Source organism: Myotis davidii, unplaced genomic scaffold (genome assembly GCF_000327345.1).
Source record: "Myotis davidii unplaced genomic scaffold, ASM32734v1 scaffold61, whole genome shotgun sequence".
Lineage (NCBI taxonomy): Eukaryota > Metazoa > Chordata > Mammalia > Chiroptera > Vespertilionidae > Myotis > Myotis davidii.
Window position 1 is genome coordinate 166,016 of NW_006291729.1, and position 9,399 is coordinate 175,414.

The 9,399-nt window shown below is 48.5% G+C and overlaps 1 protein-coding gene across 1 annotated transcript; it reads left to right on the plus strand.

Annotated features, from left to right (window-relative positions):
- Positions 1 to 576: 576 nt before the first annotated feature.
- LOC107183303 lies at positions 577 to 3,395 on the plus strand. The gene is made up of 4 exons (XM_015564944.1): positions 577 to 1,123; positions 1,571 to 1,934; positions 2,046 to 2,215; positions 2,567 to 3,395. Exons 1-4 carry the CDS (start codon positions 1,068 to 1,070, stop codon positions 2,616 to 2,618), a joined length of 642 nt encoding a protein of 213 aa, XP_015420430.1. The 5' UTR covers positions 577 to 1,067; the 3' UTR covers positions 2,619 to 3,395.
- Positions 3,396 to 9,399: the final 6,004 nt, after the last annotated feature.

A 9,399-nucleotide genomic window follows, 5' to 3' on the forward strand; every position in this document is an offset into this window, starting at 1 on the left:
TTGCTCATGTTCTCCCTCTAGGTCAGTGCTGGCCAGGCTTCCAGACACAAGTCCCAGAGTCCCAGGGATCACCCTTGTGTTTTACATTTTAATTAAGTCCCTCCTCAAGCCGCAAGTCAAACTTTTGCTGTTGTATATGAAAATCATTGCATACGCAAGGCCATCTAGCTTTTCACCTGTGTTGTCTTCTAGGAATTTTGTACCTTGTGTTTTACATTTAGGTGTGTGATCCGTTTTAGGTTAACTTTCATGAAGGATGAAGGAATGTGTCTAGATCATTTTTTTGCAGGTGGGTTTCCAATTGTTTCAGTGTCATTTGTTAAAAAGACCATTTTCTCCATTATATTGTCTTTACTGCTTTGCAAAAGAGAAGTTGATTATGTCGATGTGTACAAATATTTCTCTCTTTTCCGCATCCAGCGCGGCTAGAGAGCGGTCTGGTTCCTGAGTAGGAGCAGCTGGGGATTGAGAAAATGAAAGAAAGAGGCAGACACAGAGACAGAAGGAAAAAGCTGGGGCCGGGTGGGACAGCCGTCCTCTGATGGAGAGACAGTGACCCAGAGCCGGTACAGCGCGTTTATTTTATGCGGCAAAATACCAGGGAGTTTTCCTGAAGCCCGAGACAAAGGAGATGATGGGCATTCGTGTGGCTTCTCTGTCATCGTCACTTCGGGGTGGGCCGGATCACCGTGTTTGCTCCTGGGGCCTGGCTGGATTCAGGTAGTGAAACCCACCCCCTGGCGCCTGAGCTGAGGTCAGGCTGACAGCACCTGCCTCTGGCAAGGCATGTTTCCAGGCTGGATTCAGACGACGGTCGGCTCGGGCACCTTTCCCAGGCGGCTCTACAGACGTGGGTTTCTTTCCGGGGTCTTCATTCTTTTTCTTTGACCTGTTTGTCTTTTTCATTTATTTATTGTTTTCACCAACACCCTCTCCCGATTACTGCAGCTTTACAGTGTGTCTTCGAGTGAGGTAGTGTCTGTCTTCCAACTCTGCTCTTCCCCTGCAGGGCTGCCTTGGCCGTCTGGGTTTCCCCTCCACGTGAACGTCAAGGCCAGCCTGTCAACATGCACAGAAACAGCTTGCTGGCGTTGAGCCGGGCTGTGTTGAATCTACAGATCAGGTTGGAAAGAACAGGCATTTTACAACCACTGAGTCTTCCTTACCATGAGCATGAACTGTCTCTCAGTCTGCTTTGTTCTTTGAGTTTTTTGGTTTCCCACCGCCTGCACTTTGTACATTGAGGTTGTCAAATTCATGGGCACGTAACTGTTCATAGTATTCTTTTTTTAAAATATATTTTATTGTTTTTTTACAGAGAGGAAGGGAGAGAGATAGAGAGTTAGAAACATCGATGAGAGAGAAACATCGATCAGCTGCCTCCTGCACACCCCCCACTGGGGATGTGCCCGCAACCAAGGTACATGCCCTTGACCGGAATTGAACCTGGGACCCTTCAGTCCACAGGCCGACGCTCTATCCACCGGCCAAACCGGTTAGGGCCATAGTATTCTTTTATTATCCTTGTGATGTCCATCAATACGCAGTGATACACTATGTTTCTTAACAGGTGCTACTTCCTCTGTCTGAATGACCATCCCCTCTCCTTCCCTGTTGGGGATATACTCAGCCACCAAGACTTTTCTAAGGACACACCTCCCTCCTCCTTCCCCACCCCCCACCCCGCAGCTCCAGGCTCCTGCTGCTGCCCTGTCCGGTGTGCGATTTGCGGAGCGCACTCCCAGCCTTTTATCTGCAGCATCGTGGTTTCTCTCCCTTTTCCCCGCGTCCCCATCTCGCAGCTCCTCCCTCCCACCCCCCATCTGCACGGAGGCCCCCTGCCTCTTCTGCTGCCACTTCCTCGCGTGTCTTCCACCTGCCACGTGTCCTCCAGGCGGGGAGAGCAGAACCCAGAACCTTCGGGAGGGAACCAGGTAATGTCACTGCAGGTGGGGGAAGCCCGCCTTCCAGGGGGTGGAGCCCAGCCACCTGCCCGGCCTGTCCTGGCATCGCTGATCACTTTGGCACCTGCTCCTCCTTTCCAGGGGCCAATGCAGGACCCCAGAGGGTTGCGTGCAGGCAGAACCGGGTCAGATGTGCCGAGAGGCGCGGAGATGGGGCCAGACCCCGATTTCTCTTCTGCAATCACTGCTGAGCCCGCACGCAACCGCCAGTGGGTCCGCAGTGACCTGGGCAGCGGGCGGTGCCCCAGCAGGTACGATGGTCCTTGGGGACCTGGGATTGGGCCTCAATGTCCCGGTTCCCTCTCACTCCACAGTCAGCTCTGTGGGGCCTGGTCCTGCTCTCTGGCCAGGCCATGCCCTCGGCTCAGGGAGCCGTCTGTGTGCGCCGGCATCACAGCCACTCCCCTCCCCGCCGGGTGACCTCCTGGGGAATGCCTGCTTCCGCACCCACACCTGGCCGGCACCACCTGTCCCACACCTGGCTGAGCGGTGCCTCGCTGGACACGCCCCCAGACAGAGTCTGTGCCCCCTCCTGGGTTCTGCTGGATTTGGAAGAAAGGTCGAATATGGGAATTGCTTTTTCTTTTTTTTTCTTTTTTTAGGAAAAAAAGAACTTTCCTTGGGCCCCCTCATCGGCCAGGTTGGGGACTATGACCGGGACGCCTGCCTTTAAGTCCTGGCCGAGCCCAGCTTCTGACGCAGACAGGAGAGGCGACCACCGGAGGGAGGCGCTGGGAGGATGCCCGGGGGCTGACCCACATCAGAACCCGGACCAGAGCCTGGGTCTGCGGGGTCAGACACCGACCCGGTTCAGGTCCAGACATGGCGGGGGGGCACGGCCTCACCCGACAGGCTACTCGGCCCCCTGGAGAGCCGGACACTCCTCACCCGGGACATGCCCCAGCCCTCCTCAGAGCATCGTCAGTCCCCACACGCTGTGCAAACATGTGCTGTGGAAGATGGGCCACGTCCACGTAGACAGAGGAGTGTGGTTCCTCCCTCCCGCGCTCTTCCCACTCCCCTGTTGATCAATTAATTTCCCACCAGTTTCTGCTCTTGTAGACAGCGCTGCATGCATCTGTGAAGCCGGAGAGGGGTGGATGGGTAACTTCGGCAAATTGTTCAACATTCCACGTGGTAGCCTCATCGTCTAGCGATGACCAGCGCCATCTCCCTTGCAGAGCTGGAGGAGGATGAAGTGAGTTAGAATTTGTAAAGCTCTTGGGCCAGTCGAGACCAGTGTCCAAAAATCGTAAGCACTCCACACTGCGGTAAAAACCAGACCTGCACATGCACTTTCCGGGTGCTGGGGAGCGGGTTTGAGTGTGCAGTGCTGTCTGGGAGCTCTGCATACGCGAGCACACACACGTGCCAGCGTCTGATAGCGTGGCAGGTGTGCAGATGGACTATGAGTTATTTAATAAAACCCTGCCACGGGCAGTTGTGTTGGTCTTTCCCAGGCTCAGTGTGCTTTGAACGTTTCCATAAATGATGAACATGCATGTGCTTTCACTTGCACAAACAAGAAAAAAATGTTTGCCCCACGTCGACCCTCAGCAGCTCGAAGGAGCCTCTCCCCCCACAGTGATCCGTGCTGGGCCTGGCAAACTTACAAAAGCTTCACTAAGGAGCGGGCGGGAAGTAGGCTGACTCAGTCCTCGAAGCGTGGGGTGCAGGAAGGAGCCTGCCCTCGGGACAGTGGGAAGCCGCTGCCTGCCCTGTGGCCCGGCCCTGCCGTGAGGGCGGGGAACAGGCAGCGGCGGAGGCGAGCGAGGCCGGGCTCATTTTATTTCCTCTCATTCAGCCCCAGTGCTCTTCCCAGCATTTGTACTGAGTAGAGTAACCTCCCAACAGGCTACTAAGAAGACAAACTACAGTGTTACCCAAATGCATGAGAAATCTCCTCTGTCCAATACATTCCTCAGAGTTCGCATTTCTGGGTCGGAGACGACCGAACCCAGCCAGTGCAGTGTTGGCATCACCGTTAGCGTTTTCTTCCTGCGAGTAATTGTACTGTGGAGCCAATTGCTTCTTGCAGAGAGAGGAAGAGGTGGAGGTGGAGGTGGGGGTGGAGGTGGAGGTGGGGGCTGAGTTAGAACATTATTCACCAGCCCTTCCCATGAAGGAGCTAGGATTAGGATTAGGATTAAGGTTAGGGTTAGAGGTTAGAGATTAGAGTTAGGGTTAGAGGTTAGGGTTAGGGTTAGGGTTATACTTTAGGGTTAGGGTTATACTTTGGGCTTAGGGTTAGGGTTATACTTTAGGGTTAGGCTTAGGGTTATACTTTAGGGTTAGGGTTAGGCTTATACGTTAGGGTTAGGGTTAGGGTTAGAGTTAGGGCTAGGGTTAGGGTTAGGGTTAGGGTTATACGGTAGGGTTAGGGTTATACTTTAGGGTTAGGGTTAGGGTTATACTTTAGGGTTAGGGTTAGGCTTATACGTTAGGGTTAGGGTTAGGGTTAGAGTTAGGGCTAGGGTTAGGGTTAGGGTTAGGGTTATACGGTAGGGTTAGGGTTATACTTTAGGGTTAGGCTTAGGGTTATACTTTAGGGTTAGGGTTAGGCTTATACGTTAGGGTTAGGGTTAGGGTTAGAGTTAGGGCTAGGGTTAGGGTTAGGGTTAGGGTTATACGGTAGGGTTAGGGTTATACTTTAGGGTTAGGCTTAGGGTTATACTTTAGGGTTAGGGTTAGGCTTATACGTTAGGGTTAGGGTTAGGGTTAGAGTTAGGGCTAGGGTTAGGGTTAGGGTTAGGGTTATACGGTAGGGTTAGGGTTATACTTTAGGGTTAGGCTTAGGGTTATACTTTAGGGTTAGGGTTAGGCTTATACGTTAGGGTTAGGGTTAGGGTTAGAGTTAGGGCTAGGGTTAGGGTTAGGGTTAGGGTTATACGGTAGGGTTAGGGTTATACTTTAGGGTTAGGCTTAGGGTTATACTTTAGGGTTAGGGTTAGGCTTATACGTTAGGGTTAGGGTTAGGGTTAGAGTTAGGGCTAGGGTTAGGGTTAGGGTTAGGGTTATACGGTAGGGTTAGGGTTATACTTTAGGGTTAGGCTTAGGGTTATACTTTAGGGTTAGGGTTAGGCTTATACGTTAGGGTTAGGGTTAGGGTTAGAGTTAGGGCTAGGGTTAGGGTTAGGGTTAGGGTTATACGGTAGGGTTAGGGTTATACTTTAGGGTTAGGCTTAGGGTTATACTTTAGGGTTAGGGTTAGGCTTATACGTTAGGGTTAGGGTTAGGGTTAGAGTTAGGGCTAGGGTTAGGGTTAGGGTTAGGGTTATACGGTAGGGTTAGGGTTATACTTTAGGGTTAGGCTTAGGGTTATACTTTAGGGTTAGGGTTAGGCTTATACGTTAGGGTTAGGGTTAGGGTTAGAGTTAGGGCTAGGGTTAGGGTTAGGGTTAGGGTTATACGGTAGGGTTAGGGTTATACTTTAGGGTTAGGCTTAGGGTTATACTTTAGGGTTAGGGTTAGGCTTATACGTTAGGGTTAGGGTTAGGGTTAGAGTTAGGGCTAGGGTTAGGGTTAGGGTTAGGGTTATACGGTAGGGTTAGGGTTATACTTTAGGGTTAGGCTTAGGGTTATACTTTAGGGTTAGGGTTAGGCTTATACGTTAGGGTTAGGGTTAGGGTTAGAGTTAGGGCTAGGGTTAGGGTTAGGGTTAGGGTTATACGGTAGGGTTAGGGTTATACTTTAGGGTTAGGCTTAGGGTTATACTTTAGGGTTAGGGTTAGGCTTATACGTTAGGGTTAGGGTTAGGGTTAGAGTTAGGGCTAGGGTTAGGGTTAGGGTTAGGGTTATACGGTAGGGTTAGGGTTATACTTTAGGGTTAGGCTTAGGGTTATACTTTAGGGTTAGGGTTAGGCTTATACGTTAGGGTTAGGGTTAGGGTTAGAGTTAGGGCTAGGGTTAGGGTTAGGGTTAGGGTTATACGGTAGGGTTAGGGTTATACTTTAGGGTTAGGCTTAGGGTTATACTTTAGGGTTAGGGTTAGGCTTATACGTTAGGGTTAGGGTTAGGGTTAGAGTTAGGGCTAGGGTTAGGGTTAGGGTTAGGGTTATACGGTAGGGTTAGGGTTATACTTTAGGGTTAGGCTTAGGGTTATACTTTAGGGTTAGGGTTAGGCTTATACGTTAGGGTTAGGGTTAGGGTTAGAGTTAGGGCTAGGGTTAGGGTTAGGGTTAGGGTTATACGGTAGGGTTAGGGTTATACTTTAGGGTTAGGCTTAGGGTTATACTTTAGGGTTAGGGTTAGGCTTATACGTTAGGGTTAGGGTTAGGGTTAGAGTTAGGGCTAGGGTTAGGGTTAGGGTTAGGGTTATACGGTAGGGTTAGGGTTATACTTTAGGGTTAGGCTTAGGGTTATACTTTAGGGTTAGGGTTAGGCTTATACGTTAGGGTTAGGGTTAGGGTTAGAGTTAGGGCTAGGGTTAGGGTTAGGGTTAGGGTTATACGGTAGGGTTAGGGTTATACTTTAGGGTTAGGCTTAGGGTTATACTTTAGGGTTAGGGTTAGGCTTATACGTTAGGGTTAGGGTTAGGGTTAGAGTTAGGGCTAGGGTTAGGGTTAGGGTTAGGGTTATACGGTAGGGTTAGGGTTATACTTTAGGGTTAGGCTTAGGGTTATACTTTAGGGTTAGGGTTAGGCTTATACGTTAGGGTTAGGGTTAGGGTTAGAGTTAGGGCTAGGGTTAGGGTTAGGGTTAGGGTTATACGGTAGGGTTAGGGTTATACTTTAGGGTTAGGCTTAGGGTTATACTTTAGGGTTAGGGTTAGGCTTATACGTTAGGGTTAGGGTTAGGGTTAGAGTTAGGGCTAGGGTTAGGGTTAGGGTTAGGGTTATACGGTAGGGTTAGGGTTATACTTTAGGGTTAGGCTTAGGGTTATACTTTAGGGTTAGGGTTAGGCTTATACGTTAGGGTTAGGGTTAGGGTTAGAGTTAGGGCTAGGGTTAGGGTTAGGGTTAGGGTTATACGGTAGGGTTAGGGTTATACTTTAGGGTTAGGCTTAGGGTTATACTTTAGGGTTAGGGTTAGGCTTATACGTTAGGGTTAGGGTTAGGGTTAGAGTTAGGGCTAGGGTTAGGGTTAGGGTTAGGGTTATACGGTAGGGTTAGGGTTATACTTTAGGGTTAGGCTTAGGGTTATACTTTAGGGTTAGGGTTAGGCTTATACGTTAGGGTTAGGGTTAGGGTTAGAGTTAGGGCTAGGGTTAGGGTTAGGGTTAGGGTTATACGGTAGGGTTAGGGTTATACTTTAGGGTTAGGCTTAGGGTTATACTTTAGGGTTAGGGTTAGGCTTATACGTTAGGGTTAGGGTTAGGGTTAGAGTTAGGGCTAGGGTTAGGGTTAGGGTTAGGGTTATACGGTAGGGTTAGGGTTATACTTTAGGGTTAGGCTTAGGGTTATACTTTAGGGTTAGGGTTAGGCTTATACGTTAGGGTTAGGGTTAGGGTTAGAGTTAGGGCTAGGGTTAGGGTTAGGGTTAGGGTTATACGGTAGGGTTAGGGTTATACTTTAGGGTTAGGCTTAGGGTTATACTTTAGGGTTAGGGTTAGGCTTATACGTTAGGGTTAGGGTTAGGGTTAGAGTTAGGGCTAGGGTTAGGGTTAGGGTTAGGGTTATACGGTAGGGTTAGGGTTATACTTTAGGGTTAGGCTTAGGGTTATACTTTAGGGTTAGGGTTAGGCTTATACGTTAGGGTTAGGGTTAGGGTTAGAGTTAGGGCTAGGGTTAGGGTTAGGGTTAGGGTTATACGGTAGGGTTAGGGTTATACTTTAGGGTTAGGCTTAGGGTTATACTTTAGGGTTAGGGTTAGGCTTATACGTTAGGGTTAGGGTTAGGGTTAGAGTTAGGGCTAGGGTTAGGGTTAGGGTTAGGGTTATACGGTAGGGTTAGGGTTATACTTTAGGGTTAGGCTTAGGGTTATACTTTAGGGTTAGGGTTAGGCTTATACGTTAGGGTTAGGGTTAGGGTTAGAGTTAGGGCTAGGGTTAGGGTTAGGGTTAGGGTTATACGGTAGGGTTAGGGTTATACTTTAGGGTTAGGCTTAGGGTTATACTTTAGGGTTAGGGTTAGGCTTATACGTTAGGGTTAGGGTTAGGGTTAGAGTTAGGGCTAGGGTTAGGGTTAGGGTTAGGGTTATACGGTAGGGTTAGGGTTATACTTTAGGGTTAGGCTTAGGGTTATACTTTAGGGTTAGGGTTAGGCTTATACGTTAGGGTTAGGGTTAGGGTTAGAGTTAGGGCTAGGGTTAGGGTTAGGGTTAGGGTTATACGGTAGGGTTAGGGTTATACTTTAGGGTTAGGCTTAGGGTTATACTTTAGGGTTAGGGTTAGGCTTATACGTTAGGGTTAGGGTTAGGGTTAGAGTTAGGGCTAGGGTTAGGGTTAGGGTTAGGGTTATACTTTAGGGTTAGGATTAGGGTTATACTGTAGGGTTAGAGTTAGGGTTAGGGTTAGGGTTAGGGTTAGGGTTCAGGGTTAGGGTTAGGGTTATACTTTAGGGTTAGAATTAGGGTTAGGGGTATACTTTAGGGTTAGGGTTAGGGTTATACTTAAGTGTTAGGGTTAGGGTTATACTTTAGGGTTAGAATTAGGGTTAGGGGTATACTTTAGGGTTAGGGTTAGGGTTATACTTAAGTGTTAGGGTTAGGGTTATACTTTAGGGTTAGAATTAGGGTTAGGGGTATACTTTAGGGTTAGGGTTAGGGTTATACTTAAGTGTTAGGGTTAGGGTTATACTTTAGGGTTAGAATTAGGGTTAGGGGTATACTTTAGGGTTAGGGTTAGGGTTATACTTAAGTGTTAGGGTTAGGGTTATACTTTAGGGTTAGAATTAGGGTTAGGGGTATACTTTAGGGTTAGGGTTAGGGTTATACTTAAGTGTTAGGGTTAGGGTTATACTTTAGGGTTAGAATTAGGGTTAGGGGTATACTTTAGGGTTAGGGTTAGGGTTAGTGTTAGGGTTAGGGTTATACTTTAGGGTTAGAATTAGGGTTAGGGGTATACTTTAGGGTTAGGGTTAGGGTTATACTTAAGTGTTAGGGTTAGGGTTATACTTTAGGGTTAGAATTAGGGTTAGGGGTATACTTTAGGGTTAGGGTTAGGGTTATACTTAAGTGTTAGGGTTAGGGTTATACTTTAGGGTTAGGGTTCGGGTTATACTTTAGGGTTAGGGTTAGGGTTAGGGTTATACTTAAGGTTAGGGTTAGGGTTATAGTTTAATGTTAGTGTTAGGGTTAGGTTTAGGGTTAGGGTTGCTGTTAGAATTTAGGGTTAGTTTAGGGTTATTGGGTGTTAGGTCAGGGTTAGGGTTTGTTCTTAGATTTAGGGTTAGGGTTAGAATTTGAAGTTAATGTTAGGTTTAGTGTGAGGGTTCGGTTTAGAGGATAGGTTTAGGGTTACGGTTAGAGGGTAGGGTTGGTGTTTATGGTTAGGGTT